Raw genomic sequence first — 25,508 nt, forward strand, 5'->3', positions numbered from 1 at the left:
GGTCAGAAAAGGGTGAGCATTTATTTACACGCAGTCGTAAATAAATGTAAATATACTATCAGAGCAGTCGGCTCTGATAGTATATTTACATATATAAATATATGTAAATATACTGTATATATAACACCCCTACAGCATTATATAAACACACATGTGAGTGTTCCAGACAGTAAAACTGAAAACAACAAAAAAGCTGGTGGTTTTACAGAACTGTTCACCTTTACTGTGAAACTGACTTGCAGCCCCTTGCTCTTTTGTAAGATCAAAAGCATGTGGCAAAATCATAACTTCAACAGCTGCTCCTTATTTGTTCTTGGTACACTACTTTTATATTTTGGAGTACTTTTTATGAGCACATATATATAACCGTTTTTAAACAAAATCTAAAATATGAGAATTGTTTTTTTTCTCAATTCTGAAAAAAATATCAAGTAAATCAAACCATGTTGGCTTAATTTAGTATCCTTAATTGCAAATTTATTTTCTACACTTACATTTCTTCTGCTGAAATTAGCTATTAAACCACATGACACCAACACAACCAGAGACATTGGATGACACATTAATTAAAGTGGCTTTTTTTTGTGTTTTAGAGTCCTGCATTAAGTTGCCTTGAAAATCTAAAACATGCATGTAGCTTGACTTGAATTAATAAATAAACAATCTCAGAGAACCCTCTTAATTTTGAGAGCCAGCACTCCCCAAAGGGAGAGTCATGAGATCTCATGATGCTATTCAGTTGTCTTCAGTGTGCAGTGTTGATCTAGCCAAGTCCAGGACAGTGCATTTGGTTCCAGGTAGGAAAAGAAGTGGTCTAATCTTGACATTGTGTTGCGTCTGTGTTTGCTGATCTTACTTTGAAGAACAAAAATAATGAGCTGTTGAATTGTGCTCTGATTCTCACTGATATGATTGAGAACACTCGGTTCCAAAGACGCCTTTGGCACGTTTAAGTTGTTAATCTTTAAGTATGTCGGTTACTCTGTAAGAAACAGATATAGTGAAAGACATAACAGTGATAATATGTCAGCACTTTGTGTTTTCCTCAAATTGCTAACCATTAGTGACTAATAAAGCTAGATTTACCATTGGTGTTGACGTAAAACCCCTAATTATGCAAAAGTTACATCTGCTTCAAAGCTTACGATTTGTGCTAAACTATAAGATAAATTTGCAGTTTTTATGCATGTTGGCAACACTTTAAAAAAAAAAGAACGTTATAGTTAGCATTGTTAAACCTGCAAACAGACTGAATTTATATAGCTCTGAATTTATGCAGCTCCTTCCTAGTCATACTGATCAGTCAGACTGCTTTAAACACACTCAACAAATCACACTCCCAACACACATTCTCACACAGAGAGGCAGATCAGTAGGAAACACAGGTCTAAGTTCCTTGCCAAGGAGAACATCAACATGTGACAGAAAAAAGCTGGAGTCAAAGCCAGAACTTTCAGATTATAGATCAGATCTTTAACCATACCTCTGCTGGTTGTGTCCTCCGACATATTACCATAGGCCACAATAAATACATAATTTGATCAAAATCAACCAAGTAAGGATGAGGCTTTGAGGATGATCTGCAGACAAAGGGCAGAGATTCTTTATGTGGACAAACACTTCCCAGTCTGACCTCCCAGCCGACAAGCCTGTATGACCGCCTGATTTTTCTTGATTTTTCCTTTTTGCTTGTCGACGGCTCAGTGGTGTTGCCAGGTGTTTGCCTTCCTGCGTGTCTTACTCAGATTTCCTGTCCGGACCTTTTGCTTTCTGAATAGTGTGCAGGACAGGTTGGCCTAAATACTGTCAAAACCAATGAGTGCACAAACAGTTCACAGCTCTGGGATGGGCTGACATTAGCCTTGGGTTCACATAAACAAAATTCCGATGCAGAGTTTTATCACTTTGAATGCGAAAGAAAAATAAATAAATAAAAACCCTGATAAATTAAATGTAGTTCCAAGAATCCTCAATAGCCGCGTTCTTAGATTGATATGCACTGTTTAAAAGACAGAAATGCTAATAATGAAAAGCAGCTTGAGATACCCAAACATCCTGCAGAAATAAATATCTATGAGATCTGTGAGTCTTCATTTTCCATTCATCCACACACAACCCAAAAGACAAAATTACCACAGACCTCATTAATGACCGACTAACATTAAAAACACGCACAAATGTTTAGCGTAAGTGTTTCTGTCAGTGGCAATTGCTCTGGTTTAAAAATAAAACAACATTGTGCCTGTTACAGTAATGATTTGAATTTTTTCACGTCACTGCAGGCTTGCACATATGTGCTGAAATGAGAACAGTATGCTTAGATGCCGGGAAATCAATGACTCATATTCGCCTTTCTTACTGGTTCGCAGCATAATTAAGGGGAAAGTGGGAGTACCGCTGTCTAATCTTACTGAGAAGGATCATACCAGCAAGAATATAAACAGAGCACCGTTTTTGCATTTAGCTGCAAAAATCTGCTTCTCTCTTTGCTCCAATACGCAAATGACTACTGTAGCTTCTGTCTTCTTTTGAAAAGGAGAATAATTTGATATCCTGAAACATGCCACAGTAAATCAGAACGATTAAAAGGTAGTTGCAGTGAAAGAAAATCTGGAATTTCCTAAAATACACACATCTAATAGACATTCTGTCACTAGATTATGGTTTTATAACTACTCAAATAAGTCTAGATTACAACACAATTGAAAAATGTGTGTAATTGTTGGTTGCGTGAGTTTATTCCCTCACAATCTGTGGAATTTCCTTCCAAATAAGGAATGTTTCTGTACCTCAACCATCAGCTTCAGCCTTTCATTGATCAAATATATTTTAACCAACATTGGAGGAATCATAAAACCTGATGAGCTGCTGCTCGCCCTTATTATGTCTTCTGCTTTCAGCTCATCACTAAATATGGTGCCAGAGATTCTCTTTGACAACATAAAAAAAAACAAAAAAAAACCATTTTGCATTTGAACTTCAGCTTGAAGCATTTCCTCTGGCGGCCCAGCAATCAGCCTGCACCATTTGGAGGTGTGAATATTTCTCCCCAGCTGGGGGCCCAACTCCAAGAGGGAGCCTTAGCGCTACTCATCTAAATGAGCACTGTGTCTGATCCTGGCATGGTGTTTCTTTGTACAATGCATGCCAGTCATGTTACCAAGAGCATTACAATGGATTGCCTCAAGCAGGGCAGAGGGCTTTTCTGGACACTACAAGCATGTTTCAAGTGATTTCTAAAGTTGAAAAGTGATGATAAATTATTGAAAGAGCCACTAAACACTGACATTAAACAATTCCATATGTCCATGCGCAACATATGGCAGCTTGAAAATGATTTTTATTGCTGCTTTGTGCACATCTACACAGATTGTTAGGATAAGTAGAATGCAGCCACAGGCTTCTCTGAGGTGTGGCTTAAGTGCGATATTATCCCTCACCTTTTATTCACTCTCAAAGGATCCCGGTTTATCCGCTTAGACGCAGCTACAATATGTTAAACTACTTTCCTCATCCATATGGAAGGGTTTAGGAGAGCAGCACTTCATCAGCAGATAGAGAGGAAGATATGAGGTAATAAAACAGAACAGCAACCTCTGTTATACAAATGGGAACACCTTTGAAAAAGGACTTTGAAACCGGAAGCAGAAAAGGAGACGACGGCTGATTGCTAGACGAGTGGTGAGAAAATGTAAACGGATGAAAAAGACATACCAAAGATTCAGCAGCTTTATAATGAGAACCACTGGTCAAACATAAAACAAAGAAGAAGGTGTAACTTGCAAAGCCTAACACTAACAATACACCTTGGTTGCGTTACAGAAAGCTATGAGGAAAAGGAATTACTCTTGCCTCTTTTCCAGGTAATGTAATTGCTGCATTAGTGATCTTCCACCCTCATTAAGCATGGATCAAACAGCAGTGTGGAAAGCAGCAGCATGGAACAGGAGTGTGAAACAGACAGGATTAGCGGATAAGAGAGATGTTTTCCCACAGTCGGCACAGTGCGTGTTTTAAGACTCCCCCTTGGTTTATTATAGACTGAAGACACTAGCATGTTGGAGTTTAACCTCTCCACTGAATTATAATTAGCTAATTCATCCTTGGCTAGTGTCCCAGTGTTTGTGTTGACACCATAACAAATGTAAATGTTTGTTTTGTTTTTTTGTTTTTTAGGGGTACTGAGGGTAAAAGGGACTGAACCCATTCTCCAGCCAAACCTTTCAGAATTTTATTAGTGAAGAATTTCACTTTACAACTACATGCTACTTTATGATGGTCTGACACATTAAATGAAAAAAATTTTGTGGTTGTACCATAATCAACTGAGAAAGGGTGTCGATCAATCCAAATGCCAATGATTTTTTACTTTACAGTATTCTTTTTGTTTTCTTTCACCAGGTGTTATTACCTAAGCAATGTTAACATTAAGATAGTGTAAAAAAACAAACATTTCAAAATGACACTTTAAGATTTCTCGTACATTCTTGTTCCAAAGTTCCAAAGATTTATGAGTAGAACACAGCTTGTGTGAATTTTGCTATGCGCATTTGAAAACTCTTCATAGACAACTATGGGAATTCAAGATACAGATAGTTAGGCTGAAAATTATTAACACACTTGAAATAATTATTAGGTAATCCATTCATTAGATCAGGGTTATTCTTCTGAGTGGAAGTAATAGCAAGACAGGACCGGAGTGATGGCAAAGGAGTGTTATGACCTCAAGGTGCAGAGATCATTGCAACACATGAAAAAAAAAAAAATTGTCACAATACATTTTAATTTGATATATGCATTTAACTGTAAATAAATAGAAATTTGTCAGAGGTATAAATAATGTTAAGCCTAATGTTGTACGAGGTTTTACTTACAATCTCGCTTGATCAATGAAAAGATATTGCATAAGTGAAAAAGTTAAAATTCTTAATGCAAATGTACAATACTATTAATACAGAGAGCAGGTATATTTAAGTGTAAAGGGCGAAAAGCTAATCATTACTATTGATTTTTCTTGAACAAAATTCTAGGATTAATTGCAATTAAATATTGCAAACCTTTTTTTTTCATCTTGGTGAAATTGGGAATTAGTGGGGTGTAATCAGCACAACATAAATACTACTGTCACAAATAAGCACTGGAAAAACATCTAGTTTATTGCATTTTTTTAATTAATTTATTCATTCATTCTATTAACTGTTAATTATTTTTTTGTCTCTTGTAATAATAGGTTAATGATAAATGGTGCCTGTGTAAAATGACCTAGTCCAGGTAGTTTGTATGTTCATTTATCTATTTATCCATTTCATTTATTATTTTGCCTATTGATTAATTGTGATTGTTCATTATTTAACTCTGGTGAGAAATGAAGTGGGATGTCGTCAAGCATTTTTTAAATTCATTCGGAGAAGTAATATTTTTGTTGAGATATCAGTTTAGAAATGTGCAAATTGTTGCATTTTCAATTTCAAGATTTATAATTCATTATATATTCATAAATGTAAAAAAAAACGGATCTTTCGTTACATCTTTTACGAAATGAAAACAATGTTCTCTCATTGGTCATTTTCAGGGTTCTGAACGTGTGTGTTCAAAACAAAAAAATGTATTCAGGGCATTTACTTGAACACACATTAGCATTCATCCCTCAAACGCCTAAATGAATGACTTGTCAAGATTTTAACTTGTTTTCTATGAAAGGAGAGGATGTGATACAACACAAATGATTATGTGTTATTCTCCTGACAGTGCTCAGAGACAGATATGAAGAGGAAATATAGTGTTGGAATGACTGTGGGAAAATCTTCAATATCAAAACATCACGTTTCCTCCTCTAAAATGTCACTATGAGCTATGAGAAGTGCTTCAAATGCTTCTTTGCAACACTTTAAAAAGCCAGGTGTCATGTGCTGATCTAGTTCTGTGGTGCAGTTAGTGGTTCACTGGGCTTTGAAAATTGTCAGCAGGAGTATCAGAGAAAGTTGTTGGAGTCAAAAGGGTAAACAGGAATATAACAAAGAAAAAAAGGAGGGAATTTCAGAAGTGGCACTGAAAGGGGAAGGCTTGAATCAACCAGACAACGTGGGCTCATCAAAGAATTAGACTCAACACCAGCTAGGATTTCTCAGCCTGTTTTTAACGTGCATAATTTTTTTCTTAGTACAAAAAAATTCAGCAAAAAAATAAAAATGTTATTTATTATTATTTAATATAATTATTGGAAAAATCTATACGTTTAGATATACATTTAAGAGACAAATGTTTGCATTTGGTCATTTTCATGGCTACCTGCTTCTCCTCTCTTTTTAAAGAAGACACCTAATAAGGAGCCTGAGTCATAACCTAGAGAATGGAGGACAAAGAGCCTAAGTCAAGCACCTATCAGAGGCTTTAAAAAGAAGGAAAAAATTCAAACAAGTTCCTTCTCGTATTTCCTGCATTTAAACTGTAAAGAGCCACAAATCATCTTGGGGAAATCTGATGATAACCATTTCCTAGACCCATCAATATTTCACAAAAAGGCAGGAAAATGAAGAGAGAGGAGAGTGCATATGCTATTATGTAGTGTTGCCAGATTACAAAATGCATTGGGAAAAAAAAAAGTGCCAGGAGGCATAAAATGATGTTCTGACACATAAAAGAGGTGACATCAAACATGAAATCAGGTGAAGTCCACTGCGCACCTCAGGAGTGCAGCTACAGTGGAACAGATAAAAGGAAAATCAAAATGAAATGACGGGGGGGAAAGTCTGCTCTGATTGAAGTGACACAAGGAAATGAGGATTCCACTATCTTCTGATATTTCACTAAAAAGGTTGCCAAACACCCAGGCAAGTGGACCTGAGAGAGCAATGACAATAATATGAAGAGGTTGCTATATACCGTGGCACAAAAATCCAGATTGAAAAGAATGGCAAAAGTGACGGAGGAGGAATAAGAAACTCCGGCTCAAGGATGAATGAACATAAGCCGCTACGCGCCTAACGGCGGAAAGCGGAAGCAATGCTGCGAGGTGGGCAGAGTGCTGCAAGCGCTGCCATGTTCTGCCCAGTGATTTATGTCTACACTAAGGCAACAAAATGTAGAAACAAGATCAGAGCACATTCTGAGATGAACTCAGGACTTGGTGGACTGCTGATGGATAGCTCCTGTCTTAGCATTCCACCATTTTGTAAGGTGAGAGGGAAGGACAGATAAGGAAAGACAAGGTGTATTTTCAAGAGTATCTGCAAAAGACTACACAATAAAAAAGAAGGCTGAGATGTGTTAAGATGTTTATTGTGAACTGATTTCACTTATACTCTAGTTTAATGCTATATTTTGCATAACATAAGACCTAAATGTAAATCCTGGAATTAATAATTCCCTTAAAGTATGTTTGGAAACATTACTTCAGGGGTTAGCAATTCTGCAGCATGTTTTCTATTTTTGTCTGTTCTATCTGAGATAAAGTATTAGGTCCCTGTAGAACAAAGTGATAGGGCGAAGTGATGTGAAACAGTCGTTTGGAGCAGGAAGACATTTAAGACAAGCTGAACAACAGCCCTTTAAGACCAGAGTTGCCCAACTCTATCCTCGGGATTCGATAAGAGCTGATTAAAAGGCGACTCAAACCACAGCAGAAAACATCTGCATGGTGCACAGCCAAGTGTTTGTTTGCAAAAATAAAAAAATCTACTTTTGGGGAAGATGCCAAGTAGGTGTTCAAAAGGAAATAACATGTGTATTTTAAATATGTTTGTGACCCACTATTATGGTTAATACAGTACCTCCCAAAAGTAAATTCAGAGTTTATTAGTTTTGAATCTTTCTGTATATTTTGACTGGATTGACTATATATTTGTGTATATAAACTGGTGTTTTTAAAAAGTGCCTTGAGATTACATTTTATTGAATTAATACATCTGGTTGCACAGACTTTTCTTTAGGGGTACTGAGGGTAAAAGAGGACTGAACCCATTCTCCAGCCAAACCTTTCAGAATTTTATCAGTGAAGAATTTCACTTTACAACTACAAGCTACTTTATGATGGTCTGTCACATTAAATGAAAAAATGTTGTGGTTGTACCATAATCAACTGAGAAAAGGCCTCGATCAATCCAAATGCCAATGATTAGTTATTTCTGCCCTTTGTGATTTGCCTATCATCTAAAACTATGAAATAAAGTATATTGAAAACTAAACAATTTAATAGGAAAGTGACATGGATATGTATGCAATGAACTACAGCCAAACATTTTTTATTAGTGCATATGTGCCTCCACCTACAAAATATTTCATATATTAATAGTTAGGTTTGTCACCAGATTTGATAATGAGGATTTTAAATGATTAATATCACAGACCCTAACCTCCCAAACTCTAAACTAAAGCATTTTTCCTGTCCAAAGTCTGCCAAGTTAAAGCATAGGCTGTCCACACAACTTGTTTGATCTTTTATTTTCCTCTAACAATCGAAGCAAGTTTTACTTCACAATGATGTTCACAGTTAAAAGACAGACTGAATCTGCTTGTCTGTGTATGACTGACTCTACGTTGCTTAGACAGCTGTACATGTAGTGAAGAGTTGTAGAGATTCAGCTAAAGCAGTCATTACATTTTGCAACTTTTCAAAGCAAAGTGCTAATTTTAGAAAGCAGGTGAGCAACTTATTTTGTGAAATGTGCCCATACTGAATGAACTAGAACAGAAAAGTAAATGTATGCTAAGGCTGAAAACATTGACACATGCAAGCGATTGATCTAAAAAGCCTAACGTGATAATACTATATAATGCAAATTAATTGCATAACCTATTATGTCCTCTCTACCTGGTTCACAGCAATCTTTGGTCAACAACGCAAAGTCGCAAATACGAGTGAAAAGATGAGCAAGTTGAGTCGAACTAGTGTGCTCAGCATTAAATGCAGCTTGATAAACCTCCCTGATAGAGCTGTGGATAAAATCAAGGTGGTATGTACAAATTGCAACAATAAATTCTGTTTTTGGCAAAGCGCAAAGTGTTTAAAAGACCATCTTTGAGAAAAGCACATTTTCGCTGACGCTGGCAAAGATGCTAATTCAGGGCGATTTTACAACATCAAGCCATGCTTGTCAGACAACGCTGACAGGGTGCAGCTGTAGAAACTTCAACAAAAACTATTGTAAAAAGAATACATAAACTGTACAACATCAATGAGGCAGCTAAAGCACAACAGCTGGCAGACGCCACATTTACTGCCTTTTCCGGATACCCCTGGACATCCGTGGGTAATCACAAATACCGCGTGGCTACTACACACCAAATAGATGAGAAGTGAAACCACATTTCTTCACCTTGTACGTGACGAAAAACAAGGACAATGCTGCTGACGCATGCTTCAATATTTACATTTCAAGCTTGCAAAGTTAACATAGTGATTCATCTTGATTAATTAGTCCTATAACGTGATTAATCTGATATGTTTTAATCAACTGACAGCACTAGTTTATGTATGATATATAAAACACGTTATCTGAAAATAAATAGCAACCATTTTTAAATTAGCCCAGCATTTCAGTAAGTTCCTGCATAAACAGTATCATGTTTTCAAGTCTGCAGCCAAATGTGACATCACAGAAATATTTGAGTAGCTTTCTAAACCTAATTAACCTAATTTCCTAGCAGTACTTTTAGGTTGGACCACACTAGTTCCTTTGGGAATACATGGAAGAAGAAACCCCACGACATAGGTGGTAAATGAGCTAAAGGCCCAATAATCACAATTCTAATGTGATCAGTGAAATAGTGAATAAATGTAAAATGTAACCTGGAAAATGAGAGGTAAGTATTTCTTGGAATAAGAGCTTTACCTTATCCTTATACTGTGGGTCAAGTACATAACAGGAGGGTAAGTGAAAGCAAGCGGAGAAACGTGTTATTCCAGCATTGATGTGGTGTGTAAATACTTTTTTTGAAGAAAATCACTTGCCTGTGTGTAAAACATTTCAAAGGATTCACACTCCTTTAAGGACTATCAAAGACTGCTTCTGTCTGTGTGCAACAAATACTTTTTTTCCCTCTTCCTCCATGAATGTGAATTTAAGTGTCAACGGCCAGTGAAAGTATTCATTTCAGTTTATGCTTGACTAATCAATTAGCCAAGTGAGCAAACAAGCGAGTAACTACAGCCATAGTATAAAAGGGAAGGAAGGAAAGCTGAAAGGCAATGCTGTTGGGGGACTGCGGAGCTTTTCAACAACTATCTTGAGTCATAGCTGTGTCAAGAAAAAGTGTGAAGTCATTTGCTCTGAGGAAGCTCCATTTAGCAGGAAAAAAAGAGTACTACTGTCATTCACATCCAGCATGTAGGTGCCGTCTTTAAGATTTAATGCTGACAAAAAATGTACTGAAAAAAAAGCATACCAACACAAAGAAAAAGCTTGTGAAATCTAAATAAGGACATACATGGTCAAATAGCACAAACCAAAGAACATATAGTGAGACAATAACTTTCATTTTGTCTGTATTTCCATGCTGTTCTGTGACATAGCAAACAATGCATGTAAGAAGAGATTGGGTTTAGGTGAAGCACCCATCAAAAAACATGAAGTATTACATTACAAGCAAAAGAAATGCCTGTGCCATCATTTTATTCTATTAATTTGAGCGCACTGTTAGTAGTGTGTCATACCTCGCATTCTCGGGAGCCTGAGATGGTATAGGTGCACGGTCCAGTTCCATTGACGAGCACATCCATGGCCTCAGAATTGTTGGGCTTGTAGTCCACATAGTACTCCTGCAGAGGGGAGCTAAGGGTGCGCTCCGTTTCTCGTGGTTTCTTGCGACGCTTGCGAGCCGCGGCAGAGTGCTCCTGGAGCTGTTTCACGCTGTTAGGGTAGCGCTTCCAGGACACATAAATTACCAAGAGGATCATCGCAACGGACAGAAACAGGGCAACACTTCCAGCCACAATCTTATGGAAGGAGACGGGCTCCAAGTCTTGCTCTGGAGGAAGTGCAACAGGTGGGGTAACTGCCAAAGAAGTAGGACCCCAAAGAGATCCCTCAGATCTCTTTCCCGAGCTAGTCGTCAAAGCCAGAACAGATGGGTTATGTTCTGTCTGTACAGGGACACTGGATAGGTTTGGAGTAATGTTCACTGTGATCACTGGCCCTGGGTTGGATTGGCAAACCCCAAATGCTTCAATCGCATCCATCACTTTCTCTCCTTGAGCTTTCTTGGGAGAGGCACAAATCATTGTGGTCTCTTTTGCCCCTCTAAAGTTTCTCAGCCAAGCCACAAGAGGACAGATGGAAGGGCTACAGTCCCAAACATTTCCTGCTAAACTAATCATGGTCAGTGAGATCCAAGCATCAACAACCTCCTGAGAAACATTTGTCAGCTTATTAGAGTCCAGGTTGAGCGTCTGCAGGTTTGGTAAGCATTGGTAAACTATGGGATCTACTTCTGTCAGTTCATTCCCTGACAGATCCAGTTTCTGGACAGAGGCCCAGGTCCAAGTCAAGCCCTGGCTCATTGACCGAATGCGATTCCACTGCAGGTAAAGAGCCCGTAGATTGTAGAGTCGAGGAAAATGGGAAAAATTGATCTTGGAGAACTGATTGTGCTCCAAATGCAACTCTGTGAGTTTGACAAGTCCAGAAAGTGCATTTCGGGTGATACTCCGGAGGCGATTGTAACCGAGATCAAGGAATTCAAGATTTCTGCAATCTTGAAAAAGACGCATTGGGAGAGTTTTTAGTGAATTAGATCGTATGTGAAGACTAAGAAGTTTACGTAACCCTTGGAATTGCCCAAGTTGCAAGGCTTGCAGTTTATTGTATGACAAGTCCAAATTTCGCAAATTAGGGACAGGATGAAATGTTGTATTATGGAGAGATGTGATCTTGTTCGAACTTAGAATCAGTTCTTTAAGCCTGCGGACCCCCTGGAATGCCATTGCATCCACAGAGGCAATGTAATTATGATCCAAGTAGAGCCAAATAAGGTGGTTGAGGCCAACAAACTGTCCTGCGCGAAGACTGGAGAGGCTGTTGTACCGCAGCGACAGGCCCTCACAGCCTCCTGAAAGGTTCTTGGGGACATCACGAAAGGCGCTTGACTCACAGTAGACAATTTTTCCATCACAGCGGCAACTCTTAGGGCAGTGGCGATCACTTAGAGATGGATTTGCCGCTAGCCACACCTGCATCAGGAGTTGGAACAATAGCCAGCGACGCTGCAGAGCAGAGCCTAAAAAAGAAAGAAAAGCAAGGTTAGAAAATAAGATAAATGTTTACTTTCCAATTATGTTTGAGATTAAAATAGAATTATTTTATTGAACAAATACTTTTTTCATTCAAATGCCTACACTTGATTGCAAGCACTTGTCCTTGTGACCTCATTTGTCTCTAAAAGACAAAGACAATAAAAAAAATGGGATTTTTACGAACATTAAGATGAGATAACTTGTCTTGATCATCTTGGCTAAAACATTTGAATTCAATCCAATAATCGTTTCCTACACATTTGGATTGTTACTTTAAGTTCTTCAGAAAAGCAAACAAAGGCTAAAATGTAACGTCAACAAATAAATTGGATTTTTGGAAGTCTACTAAATCACTAATAACTGGGGAAGAAATTCAGCCCAGAACAGGAGGCATAAGAAACCATTTTATGGCATAACAAGTCCCTGTATAGCAGGAAGCCCATTCTTTCAACTCAAAAGCAAAACCAGCTAAATGCGACTACATGTGCAGGCAGAGTTAATATGCCCCGTAGACAGTCCTATAAATATTACCAGAGTAGAGGATGTGTAAAGATCCAGAATATATGCAATGTACCAGATGCGCTTAGCATCAAAGTGAGGTGGAAATACCAAGGGAGCCGGTAGAGAACAACAGGGCTAAAACCCACGTCATCATAAGACATAAAAGCAAAAATAGCTAAATTTACATTTAATTAAATTCAATAAATTGGCTAGTTGATGCAAGCAGCACAGATAGGGAATATGTTGGGGGAAAAAAAGACTTTAAATGAGACTAAGTGACCAGACAAAATGAAGACTGCCACTGCAAATCACCAAAGAGACCTACAGCCACTGAAGATGTAAGGTGGAATGTCGAGATTAAAACACACAAATCGTCTATCCATATTTAAATATAAACTGAAAGGTTTTAAGGTCTGAAACTAAATGTAAGCTTATTTTTCATCAGACTAGAGCAAACACAGCACATCACCACAAACAACATGCCTACAACCAGTAAGCATGCGCTAGAAAGCTTGCAAAAGATGTAAAAGAGAATTGACAAGAAATATTGTCAACTCCAGGACCATTATTTGACTCCGTCTGAAAAGGAACTATAAATTGAAACAGCATTGTTAAGTAATTGAAACATAAATGCAGTTTAAAAAAAACCCTCAATACCATGTTACAGTGTACAGTAATCTTTATTGCCATTCCTGTAAACAGTTTAATCTTGTAAACATCTTACCAGTACAAAGAAGGAGGTGATTTTAATTACCACCTACTGAAACTACCTGCTAAAACAAGGTAGCTCCAGGAGCAGAATTTTTAAATTACATTTTTCAGAAAAGGTTGCTTTCTACCCTGCATTGTAGGATCTGTACTTTTTTGTCACCGTAATAAAGCCAAAATTTACACAAAAATTGTGAAAGAAGCAATAAATGAACAATGGTACAATTGTACAACTAAATTAAATTTAAAATCTATTAAACAATGTCCTTAAAATGACATATTCTATCCAGAAGATGTAAGGACTTTTTAAGACCTTATACAAATATCCTGAAATGTAACAAATAGCTGTACTTAAACTTTATCACATCCCTGAAATAAGATATTTCAACTTAGCTTCATCAAATGCCAGAGCCTAACCTCAGACTTTCTTCTTAGGATTCTGGAGAATGCAAAAAACAAGACAATACACACACACACGCGTGCACACACACACGCACACACACACTCGCTTGCTGAACGTCATGCCCACACTAATCCACAAAACTGGCTTCCAGGTAGTTGTTTGATTCTGCAGAGAGGTGTTGTGAAATTCCATTCCTCTGGGGATATAGTGATGTTTTTGGACCAGTGAAAAGCAAAAAGTAATGATTCAGACTGAATCTGTTCTGCTTTGGTTTGGTTAAACATGAAATGACTGGAGTCTAAATTGAAACGCCTCCAGGACTGTAGACACAACTATCACTCCTTTCATGCTGATTTTTTTTCTGTGCTGAGTAAAATCTCACTCTCCATGACTGATCTTCTTCTGCAATTGGCACTGTGATTGCTTTTGGAAAGACTAACTCCAAATATGGATGAAGATATGACTCTGGAAACGTTATGCTGCATTGATTGTCGGGCTATATTTACTACAGAGGAGACAAAACTGGATGCCATGGAATTCGGTGAAAGGTGTTCACGGGAACAGAAGCTCAGAAGACTTTTTTTCAAAAACACAGATTTTATACTCCAGATTTTTAGTTCAATAAAGCATATAAAACTACTCAGAAAATCAGATATTTTACACATGGATAGTTAGTAAACATACACATACCCAAAACAGGTCACAGAACTTAGTCTAATAATGCAACATATCAGATTTGTGTATTCAACACGTACTTTAACAAAAGTCCCCATCTTTTTTTTTCGATTCTGTGCTGAATACTGATCCCACATGTCTGCTTTAATGGTTGTTCAGGTAAGTTGGTGTACAGGTGTTCCTTTATTAAGAACAGCTACATTTTACACCCTGGTTGCTGCACCTGCAGATCCCAAAGAAGGTTTTACGATTCGTGGCTTGATAAAGTACCATCAAGTGCACTTTTCTTAGAAATTCTGCAATTTAACAAAACTGTAGGAATAATGAACACAAGCCGCTTGTGAAGACATACTGTAAGAGCTGGGCGTGATAAATTTGGAGCATGAAATTCAAGTGTGTGAATTACATTTATTACACTACTGCAGCGACAGAGAAACTGATGAAGAAACCAGAAAATATGGACTGAGGGTGTTCATCGTTTTTAAGTTTAGTTGTAGGATTAGTTCTAAGATTAATTAAATATTTAGAACTTGAAAGATAATTCCAAGCAGACTTGGAATTAGGAAGAGCAGGAAACTGGAATGTACATTTTGGTTTTCATAAGGGCTGGAGCTTGGAGAAGGGGAAGGCATAATCCCATAGACACAAGACATAGTAGCTAGCATACATATATTTTATTTTACATTTAATAACCTTACAGTGACAAACTTTAGTGGATTTAGTAGAGTTTTCTGTTTTGGACAAAAACAAAGTAGCACATTTAAAATGTAATTAAAAAAAAAAAATTTTTTTTTTTTTTTTTTTTTTTTACACCAGACATGGTGTATGGTGATAAGATCATGGGGAAAAGCAGAGGCACCATAATGTTGTGAGGATGATACACAGTTTCTATCACATTGTTAAAAAAAATAAAAAATACATATAGCTGTGGTTTGCACAAGCAAATCAATCTGCTGAATACTGGAGGTTAGTATGGAAATAATTAGAGATTTCAAAGCAGAAGTTTAATGAATAGAAACACACAGCAAACTTTCTCTTTGTGTTTTGTGTTGGTTTATTAAATTTATATATGTCTATCATGTAAAATGCCAATAAAATCCATTGAGGTTCGTGGTGTTAAAAGTGACAAAATGTGAAAATAGTTTAATGGGGTTTGAAGTTTTGGTAAAACATCAAAATAATGATTTGTGGTATAAAGATAACAAAAAAGGGTATGCAACTTCCTTCAACAAACCTGTTTTCTTGTTAGCTTGGAATCAGTTATTTCCACTTAACCCCCCACCCCTCATTCCTCTCTCCCTTTTGCCCAGCAACTAATGATCTGTCATTAAGATACATTGATTTCTGCTGGAATAGATAGTAAGAGAGAATGCTCACCTCAGTCTGCTTCTCAAGGCAATATCATCAAGTATGAAATTTATTGCCATGATCAGAACTGAGATAAGATTAATACATGGAGATAGAAGTGATCCATCTTCTAATTAGATTACAATATGGTGACAGGTACTACCGAGAGTCCAGACTGATCGTGCCATATGTTTAGTATGTTACACTGACGACGAACCTCACTTTGAAACATGGGAATCTCCAGACTTTGGGAATACCTCTATTGCGGTCAAAGGCATAACTTCGATTTTGTCTCAATAATCTTCTGGGGATTTGTCAGATGTAAGTGCCTGACATAGTGTGGCTGAGAGGCATCATACAGCATATGGTGTCTAACATAGCCATTTAGTTCACTGCCAAGCATCTGCCGATCCCATATGGGGATTGTATGTGTATTTGTCTGTGTCTTGCAGTGTGATTGAAAGAGAAACACTTAGTGTTTGTTTTCAGAAGATTCTTTCATCATCCCTTACAGATGGAGGGAACTGTGGAGCCGCAAAGATAATTTGTGCTGGCTATTGATTATACCAACAGCTCCATCCATCATATTTCTTCATTCTGGGTCCAACAATTGTGCTACTTTAACATACACACACTGTAGAGATTGAAAGATGAGGATCACAAGATTTGTGAGAGTAGTCGATTTATTTTTGTCTAAGGCGCATAATGCGTATCAAAGTCTAAGAGGAGACAAGGTAAGAAAAGTGATGTAGACAAATGGCGGGTGCATAATCTCCCATGTCCATTTAAAATACTTAGAACCAAATGCATGTTCAAGAGTGGACTAAAATGTGTGGGCAGTTTCCACTAAACACGAATGTGAACTTTCGCTCGGCCTTGCATCCCACGAGGACGCGCAAAACAAGACTTCTACTCTGCATTCTTCCCATTTGCAAAGTACGCTTGCTTTATTAGAAGTGACTCCTGGATCACCTACAGATTGAGGCTGGCTCACAAAACACCCCTTTCCCTCTGACTGACATGGCATGCAGTTTAATGAGACATCTGTGAGCTAAGGCCTCTGTAGGCCATCTTCTGCCCCACTCCTTCCTCTAATCTTATTCACAAAGCAGCACAAGTCACCCTCCTAGGTGTCACTCAAAGGGTTTGTGTCTCTATTACCTCCCAGCTGAGGTCCTTTTCATCGTTACCATTTTTTTATTTTTTTTTTGCTCTTTCATTTGAAAGAAATTTCTCCTTTCGTCTAGCACACATTAAATTTTGCATGCCCTTGAACCCTGCAGCCATCAGGATGTTTTTGTAACTCAAAACCTATTTTTGAGCATGGAAAAAAAAAGTCTTCTTCATTCCTTTGCAACTTTTGTTTATTCCCATCTGAAGTCATTATCTACAGTAACTGGCAAAACCTTTTTTTTTTTTTTTGCATTTTGCCCCCAATTCAATGTGTTGTACATTGAGCTGGAACAACATGAGGTCACAACAATTTGTGAAGTGGAAAGAAATTTAATGATGGTTTTTGAAGTTTTTCACGAATAAAAAGTCAATGTCAGATGCATTTGTAGTCAAACCAGTTTGGTTTAATTTGATTGTGGGAAATGAAGGACAGTGGACAGTGTGTGCATAGTCGGCACAGTTCACAGAATACACACAGCAAGTGTGAGAATGTGGATGCAGTTTCAAGTTTTGCCATTAGAGCTCCTGCAACAATGTGACTGCAGTGAATGACAATCACATTGTTGACAAGAAATACACTCAGATGTGACCAAAATTTATAGGGAGTATTTATGTGTTTTCCACGTATATAGTGCCATTTTATACCACAAACAAGTAAACTAGTTGTTATTAAGATTATGTGCATGTCAAAAATAACTTTAAAAAACATTTTATACTTTGAAACTGGTCTTAAGAAGCTCCTGCTCTTTCCGACACTCTGCCTTCAGCACATCATCATAACAGTTCTTGTCCATGATGGCCATTCTTAGCAGCATCAGGCTGAAAAGCAGTTCATATGAAGAGCTCAGCACATGCACAGTTCCACCAGGTGTTGGCTAATTGCTGCTGCCGCTAGTCTGGTGGAACTGTGTAGGGAAGGCGCAGTGGAAGGCTGCTTTGTCATGCGGAAGCTCGGCTTGAGACTGCAGTTCCTGGGAGGAGCTTTGGCTAAATCCTCATATGAGCAAGCCTTTAATCAGCCCTGAATGGTTGCCATAGAAACATCAGAAGCTGCAAAACACCTTAGAATGGGTTGACGGTTTGGAAACCTCAAAATAAAATCAGAACTACAATGGGACAGCTTCCATCAAAGCCTATTCAAGTGGTAGAATATCCAAGTAAAAGTTAAGACCTGCATAAATTCAAACAAAATTTGTGCAAAGACTTGAAAAGGTGCATTCACAGAGGCTCTCCATCTGACTGAGCTTGAGTAATAGTTTGAAAGAAGAATTATCAAAGTTTAAAATGTCTAACTTGCAGATGTAATTGCAGTAAGACGTGGTAGTTTTCCAAAGCACACCAAACATTTCAGATGTATTTTGTACACAGATGTACACAGCTTTGCATTGATCTATCACATAAAATCCCACTGGAATATAGTTATTATTTACTTAATAAATATACACAATTTTGTATTAGTCTATCACACAAAGTCCCACTGGAATATATTGCAGTTCTATACTGCAATATAAATTCAAGAGTTATTTGTATGAAGGTGCTCTATGGTTTCCCTTCTTTGTTTTGCTAAAATCCATTTTTTATGTTAAACATTTTTTTTAGAATTATATGCATCAATGCTTATTATTTTACCACTTTACCTTCTACAGTTATTTCTCGTAATCCAATGCTTTCTGGGCATGGATAATAAAAGCCCAAGTTTGTCTAAAGGCATGTGCGCGATGCTTTGTTATAAAGCAGACAGCCCTGCTGTCCTCAGCAGCAGAAGATGGCTATTTCTGCCTCTCAACCCTAACACATAGAAAGAGTAAGTGCACTTTACTGCTGACCTAAAATAAAACCAAATGCAGCTTAATAACTTGGCAAATGGACTCACTAACTGGTGCACTTTGAGCGCACATGAGTGGCTCATTGCTATTTGCTGCCTGTCATTGACAAAACTGCTACCAGATTCAGTCTTGACTCCATAGAGGCTGGACAGCAGCCTAAAACATAAGGACGGATGTCCCCAAATCAGCCTAAGCCAACTCATTAGTCTCCAATTATCTGTGGGATCATACCAAAGCCAGCCAAGCCAGAACCGATGAAACAAAAGCTTGGAAATACTGTGTCATTTTGTTGCTTCCTTGTGCTTCCTAGTCCTGTTAGGTGGAACTACACAGGAAGGATTACGATCATGATTGTACAGAAATACGCTCGGGTTGCATTGCTGCCAAAGTTTGCCTGATATATAACCACTGTTATATAAGAAGATAGCATTAATGTCACCTCCAGTGACTCCGCACGCCAATAAGGGTGACTGTAACACAGCACACTGTTGTTTAGCAATGACAGAAAATATATAAAGACGACGACTTTTTTTTATTTTTTTATCACAGGAACATCTATGAATTAGGACGTTATCAAGCCGGGTTTACACAAACCATGCAATCAAACAGCTGTCTACCAATTACCTGAATTTTGTAACTATACTAATTTCGATCTCAATCTGCTATTCAGAGCCTAAATTACAGAAGCCTCGACCGTTTCTATGTGGTTGCCTAGTTACTAACATGCTTTTACAGTTCAGTCCAAACTTGTTTTAATAAGAAGGACCAGAGAGACTCTGTCATGACTTTCCATCAACCAGAAAGGTATTCATCCTTCTGATTAGCACATCAAATCTTGATTAATTTCAGTGATTACACCTCTCTCAGTTCTCTCAGTTTTGGCTCACGGGTATGACTGATGCACACACTCTGGCCCAGTAAGTGGCGGGAATGCACCTAAATTTTGTTTGACACCCACGAAGCATGTGCACAGGATTTGTTGATTATTGCAATCACAACCAATTTACACCAACAAAATCACCTCATTGCAAAACATACTGCTGTGAGCTTCTGTTAGCAACAGCATCCATTATCAAGAATCACAGCAAAACTATGCAAGTCCACATCAGAGCCGATTGTTTAAATATCTATTTATTGGTCTATTTGTTAGAATAATCCAGTTCATGCATGACCACACAATGTGTTTTAGAGACTGGGGCACACCCAGTTCTCACTGACTCAATATGCAAATAAGCAAGATAAAATTGCACAGGGTGATTAAATGGTTTCTTTCAGTTTCCCTGGTTGAGCCACCGACTAGCAAAAGGATGCCCTGGGCAGAGAGCCAAATAGCACAAACAGATAGTCACCACTGTGTATACATAACTATTAAAAAAGAAGGTAACAGTTATGATGTAAAATAAAATACCAAAAAAGCAAACAGTTAGCGTCTCCTTTGCTATTTACTAGAGTCTATAAGGGCAGTGTCTGAAGAAACAGGATGAAAAAAGATTTTAAATCAACCGTTCACTGGCGTTTTCTTAATCTTTTTTGAAATCATAACACTAACTATGTTGACTGACTTGGGTGAAATTAGGTTGTGCAGATAAAAATAAAAAGCTAATAATTGGCACTGAAATGGTTCATCACAAACTTTGTGAAAAATAATTAAAAATGCCTCAGTATTTGGATACTTTTTTGAACTTCCACACAAGCAGTTGATTTTTTCCTCCCCAATGTAAACAGAGGGGAGAGATATTGCCCTCAAAGGGCTAGTTGATCTCACTATGCACCTGCTTCACCTGACATTTGTAGAGTGCTGCCTGTGTGATGCTAGAAGGCCAGCAGAAAGCCATCTGTTGATACTATTGAAGTAGTCTGTACATATAAACAGTGCAGAGTAGTCCGTGGTCACTGATTCTATAACAGGAAACATATTGTGTTTAGATGCTGAGAGGTTGTGTGAAATGTCATTTGCATCTAAATTCATTTCTGAGCTCCGTACTCTCTCTCCACTTTAACATCCTCCTCCTGTGAGGCACATCTCTAATGACATGGTCCATGAAACATAAGTGCATTGCATGCTGTTAATGAAGAGGCTCACAATCAGCTGTTCTGGCGGAAAAACGAAGACTAAGACACAGCGCAATCATCAAATACTTGTGAGCAAAATGCACAACGGTGTGTTGCATTGACAGCTTGGATTTTGTGAACCTCGGTTTCACTCACTTCACATCAGATGTGCAGGAATTTCCTGTTTGCCCTCACTAGTAACTTTATCTGTTCAATAGCTTGTTAAAACAAAGAGCTCATCAGGGAATCTCCTGGCAGGAAATCGATGTGTTTAGGTATCTAGACATGGTGGAGGCAACTTGCTGAAGAACAAGACGACCATCAAGAAATGGTCAGGCAGTCACTTATAGATAGTCTAACTATTTAATTAAATTTACTATAATTTTAACACAACTAGTTTACACAAAATGTTCTGAGAAAGAGAACATAACGAATCATCGGCAGTGGGATGTGGTCGGATATAACTTGTTGATGTCGGAGCTCAGAGAACACCCAGACTGATTGGACATGATGGAAAAGCAAAAAAAAAAAAAGGAAAAAATAATTAAATGAACGGTAAATATTAAAAAGATAAGCAGAATACATCTCTGAACAAACAACTTGTAAAAACCTTCAATCAGATGGGCTACAGGAGCAGAACGTAGGTGTCACCTTTGTTAATTAGCAACAGAAAACTGAAGCTCAAGTTTTCTGCTTACTAAAACTGGAAAACAACAGATTGAAAATCGGTGTTGATTTCAGCTGCACCTTACAGCTGGTAGGATTGGAATTTGGCATAAATAACATAAAATCATGAATTTGCCCTGCCTTTCAGCACCAGTTCAGATTTTTTCTTCTGGGATTTTCTTCTTTACACACTTAAGCCTCTAACCGTCTTAGCCTCATTCAATGAAACTCCAAGGCCAACCTGAGTATTGGTTTCTGACCACAGTGTACCATCTTCTGATGACAACTTCCTTCAGGAAAACAAAATATATGGCAAAACTCAACTCAGCTGATATTGATTTCTGGATGGGAGGTGTTTGAGTGAAAAAAAAATGCATCACTGACTTGCAGCAACTTCAATATGGAGTATATCCATAACTCCTAGTTAAATAACAAAGATCTGCATGTAGCTTGCATGTCCCCCTTATACATGTTTCCCTGGAAAATCTAAATATATGTTAGGTTATTTGTTTGCACTATACTGTCCTTGGTCACGGTCATTGTTCCTGTGCTTCTCATAAATTCCAAGGGAATGTTAGGATGTGTGAAATAATTAAATAAATAAAAAATGATTATGTGGGTCCAAGATTTAATATCTATCAACAGGAGGTTGCCTACACTAGCTTGGGCTTGAGCCCAAGAGATGATTTTACATTAGCAGGGATTTAATTCAAAATAAACATTCATTTGTGTTTTCTCTTTTGAACAGGTGCTAAATTAAAGAGATCAGAGATATCATGGATTTTACCTAGGTAATTAGTATTTAAACTGATGAAATGAGGCAGAATTGGGAAGAACTCCAACTGAAAGATGGCAACAAAGGTAACAAAGGTCGTCCAAAACCATTGATAGAATATATGGAGTATGCTTCAACCTACATTAGTGAGACACATATAAAAAATGGCTGTGTGCAGTTCTTGGTTGGCCCAGTAACATAGGTGTTAGAAAATAATGTAAAACTGAATGAAAATACATGCAAGACTGGAGGATTTTAATGGCAATTTAAATCTGTAAATAACACAAAGACAAGAAAAAAAAATATTTTAACTATACGGGTACAAAATGGTTTACATAGACATGAAATAGGAGCAAGAAGAAATGGAATTGTAAAGTGTGGGTACAAAATTGGTCTACAAAAAGATAAAAGGGAACATATGTGTGCAAGTATGGCTGATCTGTGTGTAGTAGATCTACCTGTAGCTCTTTGATGGACTGCTGACCTGTCCAAGGTGTGCTCCACTTCTTACCTTCTGACTGATAAGGGTGAATAATATGCGCACATAGAATTGGGATGGCTAAATGAGTGAAAGAAACGTGTGTGCATACATAAGGCACCACAATGAGCATAAACCTAGAAAAAACAGGCTTGAGCCCAGGGGCTCATATCCTCTTAAGCCTGGCCCTGTGCAGGAATTGCAGCTCCTATAGACTGTAGTGTACTGGTATGTACAGTTCATATTGATGTGGTGCAGTAACCTGCTGTGGATCAATATATCATGCTGTTTTACAATTAATGGTACAACTCCCCCAATAAACTCAAGCAACTGGTTAAGTCTAGAACGAAAAAGATGAAAATCATTGCAGAAATATATATATTTTTTAAAAGTGTTGATCAAAATAGGATTTTTTTTTTTTAATTTCCATCAGAAGCTCTCTCAGTTGGGATCAAGAGTGTGACACAGGGTGGCCTGTGGGTAAGTAGTAGTGCGCACGCGTGTGGGTAACAGAAGGGGCAAATGGTAAATACTAATTAGAAGTGAGAGTAAGAGTGGGTAGGTTAGATACAGTGGCATAATAGCCCGTTTCATTGCTACAGAAAGACAACAAGCACACACACACACACACACACACACACACACACACACACACACGCACACACACACACACACATGCTTCATGCTCTTTATGCTAAATTTGAGTCTGCTGATAGCAGGTGCAGAACACGATGGGGTTTGCTGAATGAAAAATCAATCTGATAAAGCAAGTCCTGCACGACTGGTCCTCTCAGAGCCACACAGCTTTGGCGTGAGGCAGGACAGCAGGATCCGTGCGACGCGCCTCCAAACAGGACAATAAATGATTATGCAGAGGCACGTTTTATAAAGTTGACTGGCTTCCAAAATGCGCCGCGCATTTGCATTCCGATCCATGTCAATCAGTGCAACCGTGCACCCGAACTAGTCGGAGAAAAACAAGGGGGTGTTCTTTAATTAAAACAAGCAGGCGGATTTGCTTTCTGCATATTTTAGGGGCGGAATTTCTAATCGCATTATTTGAAAATGTGATTTAAAAGCCAGTTTTCTAAGAAAGCGAAGGACAGTGAAATGGAGATCAGGAGATTTTAAAAAAAAAATAGAAAATCACATTGCAGCTCTGCGACTAACTGGCAGCCACATTTCAGAAGCTTTTCCAATCACTTAAATGAAAAATATTAAAAATACAAATTCAGAACGGTGCGTCTGAAGTGACATTTTTTTGACGCAATCGTCCGGTTTTCATCAGCTTCTACTATTGAAAGAAGACACAATTTGATCTGCATTGTGAGAAATGGAGGCAACCACCTACGTTCAGCAAACACATTAAAAAAGGGGGAGAAAAAAAAACTTACCCATATCCGCTTATCTGTTTTCGCTCCAGCCTACAGGTTTTAATGGCTCATTGTGCGCGACATCCGAGTCCGCATGATGCGCTCTCCACAGCACACGCAGGTACCGTCCTAATCCACCGGTCCGCTCTCTCCGCGCAGTCGCTGACTCCAAAGCGCACCTGCCCTTTTTCACTCTCCCGGACCTGCGATGCTTTATCCGGTTTGGCTCTGCACCTTTTCCCGTCCCAGCGAACCGCAGAGAATGTCATTTACTTCCCGACTCCAGATTAAAGGCTGGCAAAAATCCGGCTTCAGAACTCTCTATCCATGTCTCAGAAGCAGAGCGAAGAATCAGCTTCTTCTTTTCTTTTTTTTTTTTCTTTTAAGTAACAGCCAGAAAGAGCACTGCAGCTGGCGCAGACGGTAACAATATCACATCCAAGTAAGTCATGTCAGTCTCACATGCGCACGGAAATTCCGCGAAAATCCCGTCTGGAACTTCACACAAGCGTCAGCGTGGTATAAAAAAGCAGGCCGTTAGTCCCCATAAATATTTCTGGTAAAAGACCTTGTTCGTCTGTGTTCTGCGCGGCACACCGAAAGAAAGTAAGCAGCAGGTTTATTCCCAAGTGAGTGTGAAGCGCTGTCAACGAGTCTCTCGGGAAAGTCATCCAAACATCCTCCCCCCTTTCTTTTCTTTTTTCCTGCTCAACCGTTCCCTTCCCTCTCGCTGCTGCTGGGTTTGAAATACAGCATGACGCCGCCGTTAATCACGTCTGCATGTCAAAGCAACTTTGTCAGGCAGAAGCGGAATGCCCTCTTCTGGTCAGACCGCGATCAGGGCGCTAGTCCGAAGGGTTCATCGCGCACTACACGTCAGGGAGGGACGGTCACCCCCAGAAAGGAAAGATAACTATTCAGCAACAGTTCTTAGAAAATATCAGCTTATCTATATCTTTCAGTTATATATATATATATATATATATATATATATATATATATATATATATAAAAATAAATAAATTCCCTTCTCGCCCTCCGCGGATGGTCTGTTTCATCCTCTGAGCTCGGGTCCTCTATCAAGAGGCCTGGGAGCTTGAGGGTTCTGCGCAGTATCTTGGCTGTGCCTAGAACTGCACATTTCTGGACTGAGATGTCTGATGTTGTTCCTGGGATCTGTTTGAGCCACTGCTCCAGTTTGGGGGTGACTGCCCCGAGGGCCCCGATGACCACAGGCACCACTGTGGTCTTCACCTTCCAGGTCTTTTCCAGTTCCTCCCTGAGGCCCTGGTACTTCTCCAA

General features: G+C 38.5%; 1 protein-coding gene across 2 annotated transcripts in view; it reads right to left on the reverse strand.

Moving 5' to 3' along the window:
• LOC103473983 (leucine-rich repeat transmembrane neuronal protein 4) overlaps nucleotides 1-25,084 on the reverse strand; it is a 263,387-nt gene extending 238,303 nt beyond the window's left edge. The window contains exons 1-2 of one of the 2 annotated variants that reach the window (XM_081613631.1): nucleotides 24,228-25,084; nucleotides 10,652-12,213 (exon numbers count right to left, since the gene is read on the reverse strand). In XM_081613631.1, coding sequence (XP_081469757.1) covers nucleotides 10,652-12,213; nucleotides 24,228-24,231 — 1,566 coding nt within the window. In that variant the 5' untranslated portion in view covers nucleotides 24,232-25,084. The remainder of the gene's footprint in view (nucleotides 1-10,651; nucleotides 12,214-24,227) is intronic. The other variant, XM_008424681.3, reaches the window with a different exon arrangement.
• Nucleotides 25,085-25,508: the final 424 nt, after the last annotated feature.

This window comes from Poecilia reticulata, chromosome 12 (genome assembly GCF_904066995.2).
Source record: "Poecilia reticulata chromosome 12, P_reticulata-male-v2, whole genome shotgun sequence".
Classification (NCBI taxonomy): domain Eukaryota; kingdom Metazoa; phylum Chordata; class Actinopteri; order Cyprinodontiformes; family Poeciliidae; genus Poecilia; species Poecilia reticulata.